Here is a 24,226-nt window from a genome sequence, read left to right as displayed (position 1 = left end):
TGAAACAAAAATGGAGCTTTTTGGCAATAAACATTCAAGATGGGTTTGGTGTAAAAAGAAGGATGGATATAATGAAAAGAACCTCATCCCAACTGTACAATATGGTGGAGGTTCTGTGATGTTGTGGTTGTTCTGGGACTGTATGTCTTTCCTTGTTAAGGTACATGGCATTATGGAGTCCAAGAAATACCAGGACATTTTTAATAAAAAATGTGGCCTGCCTCTGCCAGGAAACTCAAACTGGGTTATCATCAGATTTTCCAGCAGGACCGTGATCCTAAGCACATGTCCAAATCAACACAAAGATGGTTAGCTGACCGCAGAATCAAGCTTCTGCCATGGCCATCTCAGTCCCCTGACCAGAACCCCACTGATAACCTGAGGGCTGAGCTGAAGAGGAGAGTGAACAAGAGAGGGCCTCGGACCCTGGGTGATCTGGAGAGAATCCGTACAGAGGAATGGTCTCAGATGTCCTGCTCTGTATTTTTCAACCTTATAGAATGTTACAGAAGATTCAGTGCTGTTGTACTGACAACGGGAGCTTGTACAAAGTATTAAATGCCAATAACGGCGACACGTGTGTTTTTGTTGGAAATAATTATTTCTTGATGAAGGAATTGTTTCTCTTTGAATAAATTTATTTCAAAGGTTGAATTTTTACAAATCCATTAATTGTGAAGGGCGCTGTATATTGAACTGTGAATGACTCTTTGTAACACTTTACCGCTTGTCAATGTGTCTTGTAATGCTGTCCCGTGCTTCATGTTTGGCACAAACGATTTTTGCAAGTATGGACAAACATTGCAGAAAGTGTCTGAGTTCTGAGTGTTATTTGCCTCTATAATTTTCCCTGTGCTACTCGCTTATTCCGATGAACCTAAATTTGTGCTTCAACGGTGATGAATTGTGGCACACAGGAAACCGTGGGCAATATTAGTCACTCACTGCTGCAGGCATGAGCCAAGCCTGTGATGGTCCCAGTGAAACCAGTAGAGAGTGAAAGAGAGACAGTATGCAGGAAAGAGACAACAGGAAAGAGACGCAACAGGAAAGAGAGACAGCATGTAAGAGAGACAGCATGCAGGAGAGACAGCATGCAGGAGAGACAGCATGCAGGAGAGACAGGCTTGCGGTCAGAAATACAGGGCTGGAATGGACCCGTGTCTCTGTGGACCATGACCAGACAGTGTCAAGGTGTGTGGTGGAGAGGTTATGTGACAGCAGAAGATGTACCGAGTCACTTACAGCCATGGGCTCAAAGTGTGTACACAAGCTACCGATGATCTCGCAGGGCTGGGGAAGCACATTTCACAGAGACAGACATCTGCAAGCAGATAATCTGGCCGACGTGACAACAGTGGCCCACCTCGGCAAGGTGAGCGATGGCTACGACGGCCACCCACAGAGAAAGCTGCCAGTAACCCGCCTTCAGCGCTGCCCAATCTGTGATCAGTGCTAATTAGTGCTAATAAACCAGGGTCCTTTTTAAAAGCTTCCAATCTTAGCGCTGTTAGCGCTGTCCAGCCTCCGCAGGCCTGGCAGGCCGACGCAGCAGATGGACAGCAGCCTCCTCAGGGGGGCGATGGCGGGCGGGGGTTCAGACCTGCCACCAGCAGGATGGGGTGCTTCTCCGGGTGGAGCTCCATCTGCCGGGCGATCCAGGGCCCGTCGAAGTGCGCGTACCACCAGCCCTTCTTCTTGGCCTGCGGGTCCTTGTACTGGTCGCTGGGCCTGATGAACGGGATGCGGAAGTATCGCTGCTGCCGGTTCATGGCGATCTCATGCTGGCGTGCAGGGATGGGCGGGGCGGCGTTCTGCGTCGCTGTCGGGCAGGAAATGGAGAAGCGAGGGCAGGAAGTCAGCTTGGAAGTGTGGCTACGCCCTTTATAGCCGTCCTGCACAAGGACCTGTCACTAATGCTGCAGTATCACACTGAGAAGCTCCCTTCTGCAAATTAAAATGGCCAATAAAACGCGGAAGCAACTCCAAGCACAGGAAGCCCCAGGAAGTTCATCCCGAACACAGAGAAGAGAAGCAAGCAGCTGCTATTGCTGGCCGTCTATTAGCTGCTTATTGGCAGGACAGGGAGAGGACATGGGCCCCAGACCAGCAAAGGGTTACTTGCATTTACTTAGTGAGCAGACGCTGACTAACCAAAGTGACATACAAGTGAGAAAGCAGCTGCAGCCAGTCCTGGAAGTAACTGGGGGTTAAGGGCTCAACACTGAAATCACTTGGCCGACCACGGGATCTGAACCAGCAACCTTCCGATTACAGTCCTGATCCACTGTGCCACATACACAACTGAGATCCACTATTTTATGTATTTAAAACTTTTTAGGGAAAAATGTTGGTAAAAAGTAACCAGGTATTTAAAGCAACACACTGCTTAATCTGTTTTTAAGATGTGAAAGGGAGCAGCATGCCATGCTTTATCTTCGTGTATCCGGCACATACTGCCAGATGAAACATCAGACTGAGAACAGGGGCATGGGAGGGGCTTAGTGGCCAGCACCACCACCTCACCCTCCTCCCGGCACGGCCACCTCACCCGCCTCCCGGCACGGCCACCACACCCTCCTCCCGGCGCCGCCACCTCACCCTCCTCCCGGCGCCGCCACCTCACCCGCCTCCCGGCGCCGCCACCACACCCTCCTCCCGGCACGGCCACCTCACCCTCCTCCCGGCGCCGCCACCACACCCTCCTCCCGGCGCCGCCACCACACCCTCCTCCCGGCGCCGCCACCTCACCCTCCTCCCGGCGCCGCCACCACACCCTCCTCCCGGCACGGCCACCACACCCTCCTCCCGGCGCCGCCACCTCACCCTCCTCCCGGCGCCGCCACCTCACCCGCCTCCCGGCGCCGCCACCACACCCTCCTCCCGGCGCCGCCACCTCACCCTCCTCCCGGCGCCGCCACCACACCCTCCTCCCGGCACGGCCACCTCACCCTCCTGCCGAGTCCCTCCCTGCTGTCTCAGACTGGGTGCCCCACGCCCCATGGAACGTTACACATGCTCCAAGCCTGTGGTTGTCCCAAGAGTACTTGATAAAATGTGATGCCACACAAGTTACCTGACAGGAGTGGCTGTGTGCAACAACCCTGATGAAAAACTGGCAAGATCTTTGTGAACAAACTATTACTACTCAATTGCTGTATGAGTCCAACTAACCCAAAAAACTAAGGAGTGAAATGATTCATTTCTAAATAACTACAGCTTTTATCTGCCCAACCAGCCATTACAGATATAGACAAGTCTCCAGAGGTTACAAACGAGTCTGACTTTGGGATGAATCTTTAGGCAAGTCGGAAAAAAAATATAGTACATAATATAATAATAATAATAATAATAATACAGTAAAAATCAAAGTAATTACATATGGGACTGTACTATACCATGAGTTGACAAACCGTTGATGTTTTCATGAGTGTTCCGAAGTACCATGTGCAGCCGTTATTACGAGCCATTAAACCCCAATATTTAATGTAACAGGCTTCATGGCGTCCATTTGTAACTATGAGCTGTCCATAAGCCAGACATTCTGCTGCATTAAAAAAATTGTGGCCATCTTTATTGTCTGAGTTTCTCTATTAAAATGCAAAATTTCAGGTAGACATTGCGAAACTTCCATCATGGTTAATACTCTTAAACTCATGTAGCCAACATGGTTGGTAGTGGCTTCCCGAATCACCAAGACTAACTAACCCTTTCCAGTCATGCTCATAATTCACCCTCAAGTCTCTATATCTGGGGTGGTTAGTCAGGTTAGTGTGGTTACTGTCGCCGATGGACACTTACATGCCTTTGTCACAAAAGGAGCGAGATCTGAAAACAAACATGCTCAGTTACACAAGTAACACAGCACACGTGCATTTTCAGACACCATACAGGCATACGCTGGTTTACAAGAGGGAAGAAAAAAAGAACAACCTACTAGCATCTCAGATTAAAAACAAAAGAGTTCATATGTAGTAACTATTCTTTGACAATAAAGTTTAAAAAAACTTCTTCAGATTCTTAGAGAAATTCTTAGAGAAATTCAAAGAACCATCACAAACTGCACTCGATAAGAAAAGTGTGCCTTTAATTTCAAGCAGTAACTTAAGAGATAGAGGGAACAGCGACAGAGTAAAGGCGGCTGCCGGCATGTTCCCGGCCTGAGACGCCCATCACACTGACAGGACACCCTAACACTTGCATTTTATGTAACATCGGCTGATCTCTGCAGAAAATTCAGAGGTGAAGGGCTATTTAACTATTCACAGAGCACAGCGGCGGGTTTGGAAACGCTGCTGCCAGGGTCGGGACGGGGGGGCTTTATCATCGGACGCACTCAACAGGAGAGTTAGCCCCGAAGCCATTAGCATCACCTTGGCTCCTGTGTCACTCAAACCCTCTCCAGCAGAGAGCTTTTCACGCTGCCTCACAGAAAGCGCAGACTTCTTTGCGCCAAAAGCTGCTAATTATATTTGTTTCCCTTATTATGCCCATAATCTTAAAGAGACAAAGAAATATCGATGGGGGGTTTTCAGCTGAGCTGGGGGAGCATCTATAGGGTGACCTGAGGCCTGATCAAATAATTCCTGGGGGGTAAAAGCCACGTTTTGGAAAAGAAAGCACAGCTGAAAGGGTTCCACCCAAAGAGAGGGGCCTGGGAAGTCCGAACCTTTGCCGGAGAAGGACCTCAGAGAGACGGGCAGGGCCCCTTACCGTAGTCGGTGACCGATTCGGGCGGGGCCCCTTACCGTAGTCGGTGACCGATTTGGGCGCCCTCTGCTCAGAGTCAGTGTTGCGCTTCTTGTTCCTGGACTTCCAGGCATGGTAGACCTTCAGGCGGCGGTGGAACTCCTCGCGACAGGCTGCCAGCAGCTCGATGTCTGAGCGGGGAGAAAGAGAAACAACGGGAGTTCATGGACAGGCATTCACAGTGACCATAAGGAGCTAGAGGAACACCCACCATGGGGAGGCGAGCCGGCATTCACAGTGACCATAAGGAGCTAGAGGAACACCCACCATGGGGACTGGGGAGCTGGCATTCACAGTGACCATAAGGAGCTAGAGGAACACCCACCATGGGGACTGGGGAGCCGGCATTCACAGTGACCATAAGGAGCTAGAGGAACACCCACCATGGGGACTGGGGAGCCGGCATTCACAGTGACCATAAGGAGCTAGAGGAACACCCACCATGGGGACTCGGGAGCCGGCATTCACAGTGACCATAAGGAGCTAGAGGAACACCCACCATGGGGAGGCGAGCTGGCATTCACAGTGACCATAAGGAGCTAGAGGAACACCCATCATGGGGACTGGGGAGCCGGCATTCACAGTGACCCTACGCAGTTAGAGGAACACCCACCATGGGGACTGGGCAGGCGAGCCGGCATTCACAGTAACCCTACGCAGTTAGAGGAACACCCACCATGGGGACTGGGCAGGCGAGCCGGCATTCACAGTAACCCTACGCAGTTAGAGGAACACCCACCATGGGGACTGTGCAGGCGAGCCGGCATTCACAGTGACCCTACGCAGTTAGAGGAACACCCACCATGGGGGCTGTGTGCAGGCGAGCCGGCATTCACAGTGACCCTACGCAGTTAGAGGAACACCCACCATGGGGGCTGTGTGCAGGCGAGCCGGCATTCACAGTGACCCTACGCAGTTAGAGGAACACCCACCATGGGGACTGTGTGCAGGCGAGCCGGCATTCACAGTGACCCTACGCAGTTAGAGGAACACCCACCATGGGGACTGTGCAGGCGAGCCGGCATTCACAGTGACCCTACGCAGTTAGAGGAACACCCACCATGGGGACTGTGCAGGCGAGCCGGCATTCACAGTGACCCTACGCAGTTAGAGGAACACCCACCATGGGGACTGTGCAGGCGAGCCGGCATTCACAGTAACCCTACGCAGTTAGAGGAACACCCACCATGGGGACTGGGCAGGCCAGCCGGCATTCACAATACCTACGCAGTCAGAGGAACACCCACCATGGGGACTGTGCAGGCGAGCCGGCATTCACAGTAACCCTACGCAGTTAGAGGAACACCCACCATGGGGACTGTGCAGGCGAGCCGGCATTCACAGTAACCCTACGCAGTTAGAGGAATGCCCACTGCCCACCACGGATGCATCATACTACTCTGTGCCTTAAAAAAATCATGGTCTAAAATCAACACACCACTGCACAAGCAGAGTTTCAGACCAGCGAGATGGGATTGGAAAGGGATTCATATGGATCTTAATATGCTTGTCTCCTCAACGTTTTCACTAATTTCACACTTAATGCACTTCTCAAGTCAGACTACTACCTATTTGAGAGAGGTAAACCTTTTTCAGAAAAAAAATATTTTTATTACTTTGCATACAAAAAATGAAAAATTGAGCTTAAAAAAGCATTTCCACGTGTTTGATGCTCGACATTAAATAAATGAATGTTTAAATAATAAACAAAAGCAATCTACTTCTGTGCTGCTTGCAGCCATTGGAGTCAGCAAAGAGGTTATGGGATCTGTGCCCTTGCCCGGAAGAGGTCTGCCTGCCACTCAGGAGGTTATGGGATCGGTGCCCTTGCCCGGAAGAGGGCTGCCTGCCACTCAGGAGGTTATGGGATCGGTGCCTGTGCCCGGAAGAGGGCTGCCTGCCACTCAGGAGGTTATGGGATCTGTGCCCTTGCCCGGAAGAGGGCTGCCTGCCACTCAGGAGGTTATGGGATCGGTGCCCTTGCCCGGAAGAGGGCTGCCTGCCACTCAGGAGGTTATGGGATCGGTGCCTGTGCCCGGAAGAGGGCTGCCGGCCATTCAGGAGGTTATGGGATCTGTGGCTGTGCCCAGAAAAGGGCTGCCTGCCACTCAGGATGTTATGGAATTTGTGCCCGCACCCAAGATTGTGGGCTTGAATCCCATGGCCAGTAGAGGGCCTCGATCAAGGAGCCCATGAGGGCATAACTACTCCACGGGCACCGGATGCCAGCTCACCCAGTTCTCTGACCCCGAGATTTCCCCACTCCAATGTCGCTGCAAAATGCGTAAACTTTAAACCACACTTCCAGCTTCCAGTTGAACCATAATTGGTACAGGTCCAAAAAAGTGCTTCAGGCAAAAAATACAAAAAAAAAATGACATCAAAAACCTTGGGTAGGGAACACAGGCAGACTGATGTGGCCACGTTCCTGGACCAAGGAACAAATACAGATTCATGGCAGCTCCGCTTAAAATGACGCTGCTGCAAATGAACCACAAAGTGAGCTGATAGAAAAGGCGGAGGACCCAGCGTGTGGGGTGGCAGGGGGGGGTCATTAGGCAGCTCAGCCCAGGAAAATCCTAAACCCTCACACACATCACACCCAGAACGCCGCCCGCCTGCTTACACGTGTGATGTTTCAACACCAGATGATTTTGAAGGACAATCCATAGAAATGCATTAGCTGGCATGACCTACTCTGTCCTTCACAAGGGCCTTTTCCTGGGATCCAATAGAAGGGTCCGGTCTGAACTGGCCCAGTTTAACAGCCTCCCAAAGCTGGAAGGCCGGCCAGGACTGGGGCTGAGTGACCTCTCACTGGCCCGAAGAGCCTCGAGGCGCCCGGCACTCACCGCAGGACGTGTTTATGGCGTCGCGGAGCTCGGCGTACTTCCACTTGCTCAGCTCGTACTTCTTGGCACCGCTGGCTGCCTTGGTGGCCTGGACCTGGGGGCCCCTGGCGAAGCAGAAAGAAGGGGGTCAACCACAGGGTGGGGGTAGAAGGGAAGGGGTCCTGGATGGAGGGCGGGAATGGGTGCCCCAAAATAAGACCGTAACAGTCACTGTGGTGGGTGAGGTCACTGAGAGGACACATTGGACAGAATTTGTTTGGTTTGAATTTGAGCAAAAGGAAATAGAATATCATACTGCAGAAAGCAAAAGGGGAATATTTATAGCTGAGAACAATAGCTTGGCAATTCATACTTATGGGAAATGTCTGCACATGCGTTTACATCTGCAGGGTGCCAACTGAAATGATGTCATTCGCTGTGCTGGGTTCCCGTCAAATGAGGTGTGGATGCCAAGTGGGGCAGCAGAGGTGCTGGGTACGGATGTGTCCCCACGCTAATCCTATTGGCTGATTCAGCCCTCCATTAGGGGATCGCCGTCAAGGCCAGGCAGCTATTCTGGGCTGTGACCTGCGCCCCCGCAGCCCAGCGTTGGGCCGGGTGTCTCTCACGGCGTGTGTGGGAGCGGATTGGTGCGATGAGCCACGAGGACGCAGCCAGCAGGCAGGAGATTAAAGGCTGTGAATGACACAGTGCAGGATCTCACTGACAGCGAGGGCCGCTGCTGCTGTTAGGGTAATGCAAGGCGAGGATCAATGTACCGACAGCTGAAGTACTGCTGGAATATTATGGAATATATATGTGTGTGTATGAGTGTGTGTATATATATATATATATATATACACACACACATATATATACACAGACAGGCATATACATACACGTGTATATGACATTTTAGCTGGAAAATGTACTGAAATATATTATATGATTTATACTGTTTATATTTAATATAAAGAATTAGACACATAAACAACATATGAATGTTTTATGCAAATTGTTAAAGGTAGTAGCATTAGTATTAACGTGATGCCGCATTAATAAAGTCACTTTTTAGTAAGGAATATTTAAATGATATGAACTTCACTCAAACTCTAAAATTGCTTTCTACGTTTCTCGCAGTAATGGATTAGATTCAATGAAAGTCTGGAATTTTCTCTTTGGGAAGACAAAAAATGATCTACTAATTAATAATAAAACAAACAAACAAATAAATAAATAAAGATAAAATCCAAGAATACTAATGAGTTTTCCATTTGTGTATTTTTTTTGTTTAATTTCAAAGTGTCTTAAAATTTTAAAGTGCTCCAGATGAACAGGATGCCCACCCGCAGTCCAGATCTTCAGGCCCCAAATGTGCAGACACACATCACTCAATAGCAACATTTCACAGTACAGAGATTTGCCACATTCAATTACAGGAAATCAAATTGGGTAAATTAGGAGAATTATGCAAGTTCTCACATGTGGGCTGGCGATTCGTATGTGTAGATCAACCTCAGATTTGATTATTTTGGGGATTTGACTGATTGATCTCAGTAGACATGAACAAGTGTCTCAAACCCACCGGGCAAGAAGTTCAGACATTTCTTTGGCCATCTCTTCCCTAAAAGGACACGATAATTCCAGCACGTAAAGGTTAGACATGCGTGGACACATTCACCACACACCGTATTCGCCTGCAGACTACATATCCGATATCTCCCAGCAAATGCTTTCTGCCACAGGAAACACGTGTCATTCTTGTGATATTTCTTATACCTCCTATGAGCAAAGGTACAAAGCAGCGGTCAGACAGACTGCAGACCACAGCTGGGGAGTATGCTTAGGGACCGCCTTATGCTGCCTGCGGTCAGCGGGCGACAGCTTCGCTCGTTTGACAACTTCCCGAGCGTGCAGGAAACCTTCCTATCGTGCACCAACCTAGCGCCTGTCTGTACTTTGGGCGTGATTCTCAGAGGAGCAGTGTGCACCAAGCGAAGGCATCGGAGATACCGCATGCTAACCGGCCAGGAGGCGTGGAGAGCCTGCGGAGAGCGGCCGGCTATTGTACTCCACACACTTCAGAGAAGCAGCTCAGCATCTCGCTTCCTTATCGCATTAAGTGGAGTTACCACACCGAATCGCATGTGCTGAAATGATGCTGAGCTTGCAAGAGCTGGCTTTATTGGAGGGGGGTGCTGGTCTTGGGGGGAGGTGGGGTGTTTATGTGTGTTTGGCATGGTTATCTACACTCACACTCACTTTGTCTGGCCATATCTCACTAGACTGGCATCAGCTCTGACCTACAATTTACATTTATCCAATGCAATAACATTTCGGCGCTAGATTCAACAAACATCTCCCACACAAACGCTGCCCCCTTTGAGCAATTCACATCGTGTGTGACGTGAACCGCAGAGGTCATAAAAAAACTGTAAATGGGCTACTAGCTCATATATATGCATAAAATGTTTTTCAATTTTTACAATTGAAAATGGTGCAGAGGTTTTATTTGTGCGCAACGATGGGGGGATGGTACTGAGGATACAGAACCACTGGGCAGAGTATAAAAAACATTAGAATGAACGTAAATGTGTGTGTGTGTACATATATGCGAGTATATATATGTGTGTGTGTGTCTGTGTGTATATATATATGTGTGTGTGTGTGTGTCTCTGTCTGTGTGTATATATATGTGAGTATATATATGTGTGTGTGTGTGTGTGTGTCTGTGTGTGTGCGTCACACTGCTTGCTCCCTGCTTTAAAATCTTGGCAGAAATTTATTTACTATTCAAGACTAAGTGTAGAGGATTCTGAACATGAAGTATTTATAATTGCATAATTATATGTAAAAGAAATGTAGAAATGGAACATACACACTCAAGCCCTTCATCTTTTGAGGTTCACCGAAGCTGCAAACAAAAGATAACCAAGTTAAAGGGGGCCAGCGGCTGCAAAGCGCCACAAGTCCAGAAGATCAGAAAGCAGAAGAAAGAGATTCTTTGTGGAAAGCTGATTGATCAGGCAGACGTCCCCGTTTGCGCCTCATAAAAAAACAGAAAAGTGTTTGGATTAAATTTGTCTTTGGCTTCGTTCCGGCCGGATGCTAATGCTAAATTTTGTCTTATAATTTCGATGTTTTCAGATGATTGATGTTTTGTGGAGAAAAGCCTGTTAATCACAGTTAATCACTAATAATTTAGTTGTTACCAGTCACGCTGCTGTAGATTAGTTTGAAAGATTTATGTGGCATGCAGGGGTTAGCTTTAATTTGGGGCTATAATTTTAGTAGGGTGGAGGAGAACGGGGGCGGGGAGTTATTTCTTACTTGGTTCCCTCTGGGGACGACTCAAAGGTGTCATTACTGAGAGAACAAGAAAACAAAAGTCAAGAAAATACTGGGCTTTTCTCATAAACAAGCTGAGAAAGTAACATCAATGTTAGATGCCCTGTGGACAGCTTTGCTGACCGTGGTCCCTGTTCCTGATGGAACACTGTTCCAGCCTTTAGCTTTGTGCTTGTTCTAGTGTGGGCGAGAGTTTACAGTGACTCTCCACAATGTCTCAGAGTGCCAGCCTGTAGACTCTGAGCTGGGTAATTTCATTGGCAGCTAAGGACTTCAGTCTTTAGAGGGTCCTTGCGGCTGTATCCCTGAGCAACGGAAGTAACCTTAATGGCTTCAGCAGTGATAGAAAAAATTACACTTCATGAACCATTTGCAATATTTTCTGCCCCCCACTAGATGGTGCTCTTGGGTTGCTTTGAGGTATGCTTTGTACCCTTTTTTGAACAGAGAGCTCCATCTAATGTGATCAAAAAGTGGTTCATGAACCATCATTTTGTCCTTCAACAGTCTTCAGCAAACAACGATGCGCTCTGTCGTTAAGCCACTGGCTATGAAGTAATGGCAGCAGCAACAATCGAGAAAGAGCAGAACAGCAAGCAGAGGCCAGCAGAGGGCTTTACCTGCGTAGCCCAGCATCAATCTGCGTGTCGTCTGCGATGAGCTCGGCTTCGCTCTGTGCGATGCGCAGGGCCAGCTCGCGGTCCCGCCTCTCCTGCTCCAGCATGGTCTGGCGCCGTGCCTCCGCCTCACGCTCCGCCTCCAGCTGCAGCTCCACTTCTGCCTGCATGGGGGGCAATAGGAAGGAGACATGGGGGGGGGGGATATGGAGCACTCAGTGACTATACTCAGAAGCCCACACCAAACAGTGCCCATCACTTGCTGCTTGTCCGTATCAGAATGACGATGGGGGACAGGAAGGGAGCAGAGCTGATGTCACGGCCCACACACACACTGAACAGTAAGTGAATCAGACGAGGTACAGATAGTGTAGCTTCTGCAGGCTCCGAATTCATAAGAGATGAGGTTGTGAATAAAGCCTGTCAAACTGTTTCAGTGGCAGAACCAGAATTAATAAGGAAATCCTACATTTCACTGGGAATAACATGCACAGACGTATGTATTCAGTGGTGGCCAGGGTTCCGCTAATCCGCTAACTGCTAACTAGCGAAGGTAACTTTTTCATTAGTAGATTAGCATCTCTGCTAACTTTGAAAACCGTTAACAGACCAGTTAACTACTGCTAAATTTGGTTCCGCTAACTGTAAATCTAACATTTTTCAAGTCAAACGGTCATAAACTCCTAAAATGACGTATTTGTTCAGATCTGTTGCGAGCGTGTCTGCAGCGGTCTATCTGGTATGCTGTTAGCTGACTATGTGTAAACACAAGACATGACTGTCAATAACTTCTTGGATTTGAGGTAGTCTGACCAAAATGTAAGTGAACTAGGGATGGCACGGTTCATGAAAAAAAACCGAACCGTTCGGTTCGCTTGTCTCGGTTCGGAGCATGCATGCGTCGCACGGTTCGACGGTTCATGACATGCGCAATGTAGCCTCGTGCCCCGTATGTGACGTCAGTGTGTTTCCCTTTCGCGCGAAAGAATAGGCTATATGCACAGAGCGGTGTGACGTAGTTCCGGTAAAAGTTCAGCCAGCTAAGTCATTTCCGGTAGCCTTTCGTTTGCTGCGTTTAGCTCGTGTTTTCGGCGTTACCAACCTGTCTCTGAAGAAAACGTTTAAATTTCAGCCAACCGATAGCACAACATCTAAAAATTGTTGTGCGTCTTTGTTGTGTGACTTTATTTAATGTGCGGTTAGGCACTTTGTTAAAGAAAATTAAGTTATCTGTGACAAAGCACTCCAGTGAGTGTCATGCCTCGATCGTCCGTTCTTTCCGTGTGCCACGCCCCCTCGTCAACCCTGTGTGGATTCCCCGTGTTTACCAGCTGTTCCTTATTGTTGTCAAATTTGTCATTACTCCATTGTATTTAGTCCGCGTTTCCGTTTCTTTCTCCAGTCCGGTCATTATATTGTAATTCTGCTTTACCGCTCGTCTGTGTTCCTTTTGCTCATTAAACCCCGCATTCCCCCGATCCTAGGTCTCCTCGCCTCTGCTTCCCCGGTCAGCGTTGTAACAGTGAGCCTGCTTCCATGCTGCAATGTGAACATTTGCCATGTTCCTAAAAATTCTGTTTATTGCACAGTGTCTGACCACACAGACCTACAGGCTATTGCCAGATGATCATACTAGACATATCAACTGGACATATTTTGCACTATTACAGATTGATGTCTTGTACATACACAGAAATTGATTTTATCGATTACTCAAGAACATTCAATATAATTAATACCAATTTTTTTCACGTTTTATATATATATATATATAAAACGAACAGAATCAGGCTTAATCAAGATAGGTGATCTATCATTTTAACTATCCCCAATTAAATTAAACCCCGTGGACTGGACAAATACAAAACGAATGATTAAACATTATATGCGTCTCTTTTTGTATGTTTTCTAAATAAGACCGCGTGCCCATACCCAACTGTAATAGCGATTACAGCGATCTATTCTTTTAGTATTTATGTTTATTTTATTACTGTTCTGGGATTAATAATGTTTAATAATTTTAATAATGTGCTTTAAGTCAAGTCAAATTCAGTTTATGCATGATTAGCCTACATGATATAACTTTTTTAATACTGTATCCTAAATTGTGGATAATTAAGCTATATATCATATGCTGAAGTACATTTCTGGAGTGTTAAAGATTAAAAGAAAAAATAACAAGAACCGTACAGAACCGAAAACCGTGACCCTAAAACCGTGATACAAACCGAACCGTGGGTTTTGTGAACCGTGCCACCCCTAAAGTGAACAAAGATGAAGTTCATGCAAACTAAGCAGAGAGCTGGGGCCTGTATCACAAAGCTGGATTTTTTGCTTAGTCACATTCAGTCAGATTTCAGATGACCTAGTTGCCCAGACTACTTTAAATACCACAAGTTATCCAGCTAAGCAAGAAATTCTGCTTCAGCCCCCCATTATTTTCCAGGTCCTGATTCACAGAGCTACAGTCCAATAGCTAACAGGAAGAATGCATGTGGAGGCATTTCGGTGTCCCTCCCGGGGATCTCGCCTAGGGCGGCCGGCACTAGGTACGACAGGACAATGAGCGTGTTACTTACTGAAAGCCCAGTGTTGCTCCAACTGTGTCTCATTTTGATTAAACTATGCGATGGTAAAAAGCGTGGAAGTTAAACACCCCAAAGCTGAGAACGACGCTGGTTTGCCGTTTATGACGTCATACTTAAAAACCTCCAATTCTCAGCTTTAGAAAATCAGCACCTCCAAGCTTCATTTTTAGTTACTTTTACCCTTGAAATGCTGCTAAAGTTTCTTATACATAGTAACATATTTGCTTACTCCGAGACCCTCCTTCCTAGTTCTCAGTTAATGCCATATTTCCCCAAGTGGCTTTACGTACAGTAGGGAAAAAATGTCAGCGTGGGTCAGCAAAAATGCGTATATCTTGCAAACGGAATAGAGGCTTTACAGAATCCAGCGATTCCCACTTTTATATACCCTCAGGTAATCACTCCAGACGCATCAAATTAAATTGCTAAATAGGTTAGAATTTCAGTTCTCTAAGTATGTCATTAGCTTCCTCTACATACTTTAGTGCAGGGGTGTCAAACTCCAGTCCTGGGGGGCCGGAGCCCTGCACAGTTTTTGGTTCACCCTCATTTAACACACCTGATTCAACTCCTTGTGCTAATTACCACACAGCTCTTGAGCTGAATTATTTGTGGTGGAACAGGGAAAGAGCTAAGCTACACAGGGCTCCGGCCCCCCAGGACTGGAGTCTGACACCCCTGCTTTAGCGGTTTATGGGTTTAGCATTATCAAATCAAACTTTGGAATTAGCAGATTAGCGGTTATCGAAGCTAACTTTTCAGTTAGCTGTGCCCATCACTGTATGTATGCATGTGTGTGTTTGTGCACTAAGCCTAAGCCAAGTGCATAAACATACCGGGCATGGAAATTAGCACGACAGGCTAACAGAGTTAAGTGTGGCTCCCACACTGGCACAGGCACCAGCAGCTTCTTGGCACTGGCAGGCTGCTGACGGCCTCATTTCTCCTGCTCTGTCACAAGAAGTGTGTAGTTTTCTCGGTGCCCATAATGAACTGGGCTGGGATTTATGACGGTACGAGCACGGTCGAGTGAGCCTTTGACGGCGGCGGCGGGGGCAGGGCGATGATCGATGGTGCTGCCATCGAATCGTTCTTCCACAATACTTCACAAGTTCTATAGCTGGACTGTAACAGCCCAGATAAGCTGAGCAGCATGATCACGATGGCATACAAAAAAATAACCAGGCCATCAAGGCCTCTGCTTCTCAGTGACACTTCTATCTTTGAAAGCTACAGGAAGAATGCATGTGGAGGTTTTTCAGTGTCATTCCCGGGGACCCTGTCTAGGACAGCTGTCACCTGGTGACAACAGGACAATGAGCATGTTACTTACTGAAAGCCCAATGTTACTCTAACTGTGTCTCATTTTTATTAAACTCAGCAACATTAAACAGCGTGGAAGTCAAACATCTGAAGGAGGAGAACAAAGCTGGTTCGCTGTTTTACATGTCTCCGTGCTTAAGAACCTCCAATCTTCATTTCTAGTTACTTTTACCCTTGAAATGCTGCTAAAGTTACTCGTACACAGTAATAATATTTGTTTTACTCTTGACAAATGTTGTCATGCTTAATTAGAGAACAAATACGGTATGACCTTTAAATTTTCAAAAAGAATGTGAAAAAAAACAAAATAGATTAATCACATTAGTACGACGCACATGCTGCTGTTTTCTTCAGCACTAATCATATTTACCTTAATTGAACGTAGGGTGGGAGAGAACAGCTTGAACAAACGGCCTGAGCGAAAATGCACATTTCTATCCCCCGGTGAAAAGCGCAGCGTAGTGGTAAGCGGAGACGACACCCCTAATTGTGCTGTATCACATTGATTTTATTGTACTGGACTAAACGATCTTGCGAGGGGCCACGGTAAATGAGGAGCGGCGGCGGTGGCTGAGAATCGGCTGGGTGGACCTCAGTTCCTCAGCAAAAATACTGCAGCCAGACCCCCCCCCATTCTGATGCTAGTCTCCAGGCGCTGTCTTGTGCAGCGCTCCATATCTCAGGATGTGACACATCCGAGAATTCGGGGAAGGTAGAGAATAATTACACTGTGAACTCCAGAGAATAATTATAGGCTGACACTTAAAGGGCTTTCCTGCCACTGTAACCGTGGGGAGAGACTGAGCACTCGGGTGGGGAAGGGGTGCCCGCATGAGTACAGGGACTCAAGCTCGAGTAGGGACGAGGTGCCTGAATGAGTACAGGGACTCGAGCTCGAGTAGGGACGGGGTGCCCGAATGAGTTCAGGGACTCGAGCAAGAGTAGGGACGGGGTGCCCGAATGAGTTCAGGGACTCGAGCTCGAGTAGGGACGGGGTGCCCGAATGAGTACAGGGACTCGAGCTCGAGTAGGGACGGGGTGCCCGAATGAGTACAGGGACTCGAGCTCGAGTAGGGACAGGGTGCCCGAATGAGTACAGGGACTCGAGCTCGAGTAGGGACGGGGTGCCCGAATGAGTACAGGGACTCGAGCTCGAGTAGCGACGGGGTGCCCGAATGAGTACAGGGACTCGAGCTCGAGTAGGGACGGAGTGCCCGAATGAGGACAGGGACTCGAGCTCGAGTAGGGACGGGGTTCCTGAATGAGTACGGGGACTCTAGCTCGAGTAGGGACGGGGTGCCCCAATGAGTACAGGGACTCGAGCTCGAGTAGGGATGGGGTGCCCGAATGAGGACAGTGCGCTCGAGTAGGGACGAGGCGCCCGAATGAGTACAGCACGCTCGAGTAGGGACGAGGCGCCCGAATGAGTACAGTGCGCTCGAGTAGGGACGAGGCGCCTGAATAAGTACAGCGCGCTCGAGTAGGGACGAGGCGCCCGAATGAGTACAGCGCACTTGAGTAGGGACAAGGTGCCTGAATGAGTACAGCACGCCCGAATAGGGAGGAGGCGCCCGAATCAGTACAGTGCGCTCGAATAGGGAGGAGGCGCCCGAATCAGTACAGTGCGCTCGAATAGGGACGAGGCGCACGAATAGGGAGGAGGCACCCGAATGAGTACAGTGCGCTCGAATAGGGACGAGGCGCCCGAATAGGGAGGAGGCGCCCGAATGAGTACAGTGCGCTCGAGTGGGGACGAGGCAGTGCGCTCGAGTGGGGACGAGGCGCACGAATAGGGAGGAGGCGCCCGAATGAGTACAGTGCGCTCGAATAGGGACGAGGCGCCCGAATAGGGAGGAGGCGCCCGAATGAGTACAGCGCGCTCGAATAGGGACGAGGCGCTCGAATAGGGAGGAGGCGCCTGAATGAGTACAGTGCGCTCGAATAGGGACGAGGCGCCCGAATAGGGAGGAGGCGCCCGAATAGGGAGGAGGCGCCTGAATGAGTACAGTGCGCTCGAGTGGGGACGAGGCGCCCGAATAGGGAGGAGGCGCCTGAATGAGTACAGTGCGCTCGAATAGGGACGAGGCGCCCGAATAGGGAGGAGGCGCCCAAATAGGGAGGAGGCGCCTGAATGAGTACAGTGCGCTCGAGTGGGGACGGGGCGCCCGGGTAGGGAGGAGGCGCCCGAATGAGTACAGTGCGCTCGAATAGGGACGAGGCGCCCGAATGAGGACAGCGCGCTCGAGTGGGGACGGGGCCAGCACGCCTAAGTGGCGCTGTAAAGTGGACAGCATGCTTGAGGGGGACGGGGAACTCTAATGGGGACACGACACTGGAACGGGGACGGGGGAAAAAAAAAATCATCTTAGAAAAAAAACAGAAGAAACGTAGAGTGGAAATTCTAGAAGGACTCGTCAAAACAAATTTGTCAACACAGGAGACAGAGAGGGATGATGCAAACTGCAGGAATGGAGGATAAAGAGCTGGGATGACAGAGTGGGCTGTGGGAGGAGCCCAGGGAAACCACAGGAGATCAGGACTGTGGACATGGTGTCAGGGTCCAATGGAATCAAGGGGCCAGTGCTCTTCCTGGCACTGGAGTAAACAGCAGCACATTATTTCAGGCACTCTGAGCACCAGCGATTAAAATGAGCCACAGAGAAAACTTTTTTGGTTACGCTAATATCAGTTATAGTGACACTATTGCTGCTGAGGACTGGGCCAGTAACATGGTCACCCTCATGACTGCACACCAACCTGGAGCCTCCTCTCTTCCTCCTCCCGCTTTTTCCTCTCCTCTTCTTCCTGTTTCCTCTTCAGTTCCATCTCTGATTTCCTGTGGGGGACAAAGGCTATTAAAACAGGGTGTTGACATGAATGCTGGACCAAAAATAAAGCGAGTTCTGTTTATGCAATAACCTTTGACCATGTACTGGCAAAGTGGGTGGAAGATAGATGGATGGATGTGTAAAAATGAACAAAAAAACAGTTCAGCAAAGGAGAGTAGCTTTAAAAACCCCCACCCACCCCGTATGTGAGACCATGAAAGCGAATTTCACAGGCCATGAATGTGATGAAGTTCAGGCAGATTATTGTGCCATTATGCTATTAAAGGGCCCTCTAGAGCATCAATGACACCCGAGCGACCATTAGCCAATCAGCATAAAGATCATGACAATGTGGAACTCTCCATCAAGGCCCTGTGTGTGTGTAACACTCCAGGTCTCGCAGGCCTGAACTGTCATGTGACACATCATGTGACATTTCATGTGATGCATCAGCAGGTTTGAAAGGTGATCTGAGTGCAGTCTCCTTGGAGGAGTAAAGAAGCTTTTCTGTTTCCTGTCTTTTCCTGTGATCTGAGCTTGACTGGCTTGGCTAGAACGCTGCTGTCTGACTCTCCGCAGCTCACACACACAGGACTCGCATGCAGTTCCTGGTGAATCAGGTGAATCAAAGTGAATTAAACTGAACTGAGCCAGAGCGACCTGGTGTGACCCTGCTGCCCCGCCCCCTGGTGGTCACTCACAGGCGGCGCTCCTCCTCCTCCTGCTTGCGCCGCTGCTCCTGCTCCTCACGCCTCTTCCTCTCGCGCTCCATCTCCTCCTGGATGTGCCGCAGGCGCTCCCGCTCCTCCTCCTCCTGCTTCTTCTTCTGCATGGCGGCCAGGAGCTGCTCGGATCGCGTCCCCAGGGCTCGGCACTCGTGATCGATCTCCTGGCGGCTCATCACCGTGCTCTGCGGGGGAGGGGGGCTTTAATGCCGAGACCCGCTCACGGCATGCCGAGAACAGGCCTGACGGCACAGGGTCAAATTTATGGTGATGACATCAGCAGGCCCATCTTTCGGTTATCTCACCGAGACCGTGAGATAACATCATAAACTCTGGGGGACAGGACACCGACAGGAGCTCATTCTCCTGTGATGAGGCTCCCGAGATCAGCGCCCTGTCCCTGTCCAACCCATGAAGGGGTGAACCGTGAAAGACGACTGAAAAAAGGGGGGCATAAAGACCCCTTAAAAACCTGCCTGTTTGCTTGTGGAAAAACTCAGATATAACCTTCTGCCTCTTCATTGTTTCCTAAAGTGTCAATGCCTGCTGACATCACACTCCTGTGCCTCTCGCCACTTGCTGAGATTTGGCCAGAGCTGCTGATGGCATGACAGTACAGTATACAGTCTAAAAATACATCTGATTGGTAGATAGACAAGTCAGCAGCCAATATTGTTTGCCTTGTCTAAAAAACACAATGCCGACAGTCCGAAACCCCGGATGCTGCCCCAAAGGTCCCCCTGGCACAGTCCGAAACCCCGGATGCTGCCCCAAAGGTCCCCCTGGCACAGTCCGAAACCCCGGATGCTGCCCCAAAGGTCCCCCTGGCACAGTCCCAACCCCAGGTGCTGCTCCCTGGTGTTGGGCAGTGATAGAGGTATGATGGTCTGCAGTACCTCTGCGGAGATGCAGACCACGCAGTGACTGGGGAGGGCGGGGCGAGGGGGGGGACTCTAAGGCAAGCTGCCAAGCAGCTTCATGCATTATTTGGCTCACAGAGGAGTTGGTGACCCCAAACACCTGGTCAGAGTGTGCATCTGCCTCACGTCTGATAAAATCATTACTGCAGGGAAAACAACAATGGCTGACTCGGCCACCACAGAAGATGCAGGTTTATGGCACTGCAGCTGGGTATCTACGGCACTGCAGCTGGATATCTACGGCACTGCAGCTGGATATCTCCAGCCCCCGCAGCAATGAGACTGCAGATATCAACGCACAGTTTTGTTTGCGTGACCTGCAGTGTAGCGAGCCTCTCCTACCTTGATCTTGGCCAGGAGGGTGTCAACTGAGATGTCCAGCTCCTGGACCTGCTTGCTCATCTCCTGCTTGCCCTCCTTCAGCCCGTTGACCACCTCGCTGAACTTGCCGATCCTCTGCTTCAGTGTCCTGGCCTTCACCATGCCCTCGATCCTGTCCGGGCAGAGGAAATCGGGACGGGTCAAAGTGGCACACGGCACATGAACGGCGTGGGAGAAGCAGCTGAAATCGAACGTCTTCTGGGTTGAACAGTAAAAATGCTGAGGGCCCCTGAGAAGCAGTGCGTGGAAGGCGGGGATGTGGAGGACACCCACCTGGGCTTGTGTTTCCTCCTGCAGAGCCACATGCGAACCGTCTTCTGCATCTTAACACATGCGGAGGCCCGGTACAGCATCTTGTTCTTTACTGCCGGGGCAAGAAACACACTGATAAAGGCCAAACTGGCCACAAAACACCTCCACACACCACCTTCAATTAAAACCCCAAAACGCCTATAATAGAAAATCATCTTCCAAATTAGACAGCATATTGCACCCCAGCCTGGAGCCCCGGGTTTCCTGGGATAAGCTCCAGATAAACCATGATCAGCATAAGCAGCAGGAAGATGGATGGATGCCATATTACTATTCCTGCCCTGATTTAGCAATACTTTATGTAATGCTGTGTCGTCACAGCACTAATCATTATAGCGTTCACATTTCCATATACCTTTGCATATGACATTGAAGCTTTCCCCTTATACGGCTAGTACCACATTAATGTCGCACTCATAAAAACAAGCTGCTTTTTGTTACAGTGTAAAGTTTAACTGCCCAGCAGAAATGATGCCCAGCAGCAAATGTAAAAAGACCTTCCCTATCAGATGGGAGCGGACCTGCCACTACGTGACGAGAAAGCTCACGATCATCTGGATAAACAGCAGCATCAAGAACATGTGGTGAGAACACGCTGTTAAATGGAGAGGAAACACAGCACCCTGGAGTCTGCGCATAGGGACTCTCCTCTGGCAGATGGCAGTCCTGTGCTAAGTACGCTTGATGACGGACAGCATGCACCACTGGACCTTCTACGTACGCTTGATGACGGACAGCATGCACCACTGGACCTTCTACGTACGCTTGATGACGGACAGCATGCACCACTGGACCTTCTACGTACGCTTGATGACGGACAACGCGCACCACTGGACCTTCTACGTACGCTTGATGATGGACAACGCATACCACTGGACCTTCTGCGCACGCTTGATGACGGACAACGCGCACCACTGGACCTTCTACGTACGCTTGATGACGGACATCGCGCACCACTGGACCTTCTACGTACGCTTGATGACGGACAACGCGTACCACTGGACCTTCTGCGTACGCTTGATGACGGACAGCATGCACCACTGGACCTTCTACGTACGCTTGATGACGGACAGCATGCACCACTGGACCTTCTACGTACGCTTGATGACGGACAGCATGCACCACTGGACCTTCTACGTACGCTTGATGACGGACATCGCGCACCACTGGACCTTCTACGTACGCTTGATGACGGACAACGCATACCACTGGACCTTCTGCGCACGCTTGATGACGGACAACGCGCACCACTGGACCTTCTACGTACGCTTGATGACGGACATCGCGCACCACTGGACCTTCTACGTACGCTTGATGACGGACAACGCGTACCACTGGACCTTCTGCGTACGCTTGATGACGGACAACGCGTACCACTGGACCTTCTGCGCACGCTTGATGACGGACAACGCGCACCACTGGACCTTCTACGTACGCTTGATGACGGACATCGCGCACCACTGGACCTTCTACGTACGCTTGATGACGGACATTGCGCACCACTGGACCTTCTCCGTACGCTTGATGACGGACAGCGCGCACCACTGGACCTTCTCCGTACGCTTGATGACGGACATTGTGCACCACTGGACCTTCTACGTACGCTTGATGACGGACAACGCGTACCACTGGACCTTCTGCGCACGCTTGATGACGGACAGCGCGTACCACTGGACCTTCTGCGTACGCTTGATGACGGACATCGCGCACCACTGGACCTTCTACGTACGCTTGATGACGGACAGCGCGCACCACTGGACCTTCTACGTACGCTTGATGACGGACATCGCGCACCACTGGACCTTCTACGTACGCTTGATGACGGACATTGCGCACCACTGGACCTTCTCCGTACGCTTGATGACGGACATTGAGCACCACTGGACCTTCTACGTACGCTTGATGACGGACAGCGCGCACCACTGGACCTTCTACGTACGCTTGATGACGGACAACGCGTACCACTGGACCTTCTGCGCACGCTTGATGACGGACAGCGCGTACCACTGGACCTTCTGCGCACGCTTGATGACGGACAACGCGCACCACTGGACCTTCTACGTACGCTTGATGACGGACAACGCGCACCACTGGACCTTCTACGTACGCTTGATGACGGACATCGCGCACCACTGGACCTTCTACGTACGCTTGATGACGGACATTGCGCACCACTGGACCTTCTCCGTACGCTTGATGACGGACATTGTGCACCACTGGACCTTCTACGTACGCTTGATGACGGACAGCGCGCACCACTGGACCTTCTTCCAGCGGCTGCAGATGAGCCACTTGTTGACACGCTGGACCAGCTCAGCCAGGTGCTCGGGATCCGACTTCATGATCTGGTCAAACTCGGCAAACTGGCACGGGACAGATGGAGGGACACACGGTGATGATTTGGCTCTGGATGAAGGGAGAATGCAAACAGGAAGGAGGCAAGCCCATGGTGGGCGGGACTACAGAGCTCAGCCAATCACTGCCTGGCTCTCATCCAACACAATAAACTCACCATTGATTCAATTTAACCACTTATATGCATATCACACACACCAAAATACAAGAGTTTTTACATTCTTAAATTTCTAATTACAGTCACAGATTTTTTTAAAACTTTGCCGTAATAAGGTCAAAAACCAGGTATTCATCACATTGTGCGGACATTTGGTCCCCACAAGGTAAGGTATATCTGGGCACACACACACACACACACACACAATTTCCTCGCTTGATATATTTAATAACCAAATGATGTGAAAATATAAATCATAATTCTCATCCGATTTTTATGTAATTCTATCCAATTTTGAAGGCACTCGAAAAGAACAACGAGCTTGGGCTGTGTGAAAGGGAGGCAGAGAGAGTGATTTAGGGGGAAAGTGTAAAAAGAGAGAGAGGGAGGACGGAGTGAGGAGAGCGTGCGAGACAGAGGGAACGCGGCTGATGAGGATATATTGAGCCGGCTGCCCAGACAAAGTGACCACATCTGGACTATTCGCCCGTAATTGGATCTATCAGAGCTCATCATATCTCAACAGCATTGTTAGAATAACATGCATTTTCCTTGACTGCGGCTTCTCACATGCTGCCTACCCCATCTGCTCAGTTTGGGTTATTTTTAAAACCCATTTCCACTAATTTCATAGAAGGTGTTTGTGCCGAATGTGGAAAAAGAACAAATGCTGGCGTGTCGGAGCCCCGGCGGAGCTCCACGTCCCTGGAAGGGCCCAGCAGTGTTTGAAGGCCAAGGGGAATAGGTCCTACCTTTCCAGGTCTGAAGAACACCCTCGTGAGCCCAAATTTGTAATCATTCTCGTTCAGTCCGAGCGCTTTGAATAAAGCCTAGAGGTAAAGTGAAGACAACAGTAAAATAAGCTTTTATTGACTGATGACTCCAATAGTCTGTCACAGGGGTTTAAATTGCCTATTTCTGAAGGATAAAGGATATCTGATTGTTACCGTTAGCGAGGAAGATAACCAGAAAAAATGCTCAAGAAGGATCAACCTATCAATTATCTTGATAGAAGCTCGTCACCCTGGTCCTTTAAGAACCAAAGACTGGCTTAACAGGCGGCAATCAACAGCTGGGCTATACTTCTCCAAA

General features: G+C 49.6%; 1 protein-coding gene across 8 annotated transcripts in view; it reads right to left on the bottom strand.

Moving 5' to 3' along the window:
* myo6a (myosin VIa) overlaps positions 1-24,226 on the bottom strand; it is a 66,653-nt gene that overhangs the window by 4,806 nt on the left and 37,621 nt on the right. For 2 of the 8 annotated variants that reach the window (XM_072703223.1, XM_072703221.1), the window contains exons 22-35: positions 23,887-23,964; positions 22,856-22,985; positions 20,584-20,674; positions 20,272-20,422; positions 18,986-19,194; positions 18,214-18,292; positions 11,549-11,709; positions 10,911-10,946; positions 10,459-10,494; positions 9,166-9,204; positions 7,602-7,705; positions 4,749-4,880; positions 3,802-3,828; positions 1,604-1,822 (exon numbers count right to left, since the gene is read on the bottom strand). In XM_072703223.1, coding sequence (XP_072559324.1) covers positions 1,604-1,822; positions 3,802-3,828; positions 4,749-4,880; positions 7,602-7,705; positions 9,166-9,204; positions 10,459-10,494; positions 10,911-10,946; positions 11,549-11,709; positions 18,214-18,292; positions 18,986-19,194; positions 20,272-20,422; positions 20,584-20,674; positions 22,856-22,985; positions 23,887-23,964 — 1,492 coding nt within the window. Of the gene's footprint in view, positions 1-1,603; positions 1,823-3,801; positions 3,829-4,748; positions 4,881-7,601; positions 7,706-9,165; positions 9,205-10,458; positions 10,495-10,910; positions 10,947-11,548; positions 11,710-18,213; positions 18,293-18,985; positions 19,195-20,271; positions 20,423-20,583; positions 20,675-22,855; positions 23,029-23,886; positions 23,965-24,226 lie in introns of those variants that run through there. The other 6 variants (XM_072703224.1, XM_072703225.1, XM_072703226.1 and 3 more) reach the window with 6 other exon arrangements.

Source organism: Paramormyrops kingsleyae, chromosome 19, assembly GCF_048594095.1.
Source record: "Paramormyrops kingsleyae isolate MSU_618 chromosome 19, PKINGS_0.4, whole genome shotgun sequence".
Classification (NCBI taxonomy): domain Eukaryota; kingdom Metazoa; phylum Chordata; class Actinopteri; order Osteoglossiformes; family Mormyridae; genus Paramormyrops; species Paramormyrops kingsleyae.
Note: the sequence above shows the minus strand (reverse complement) of the source record. Positions and strands in the feature narration are given on the sequence as shown.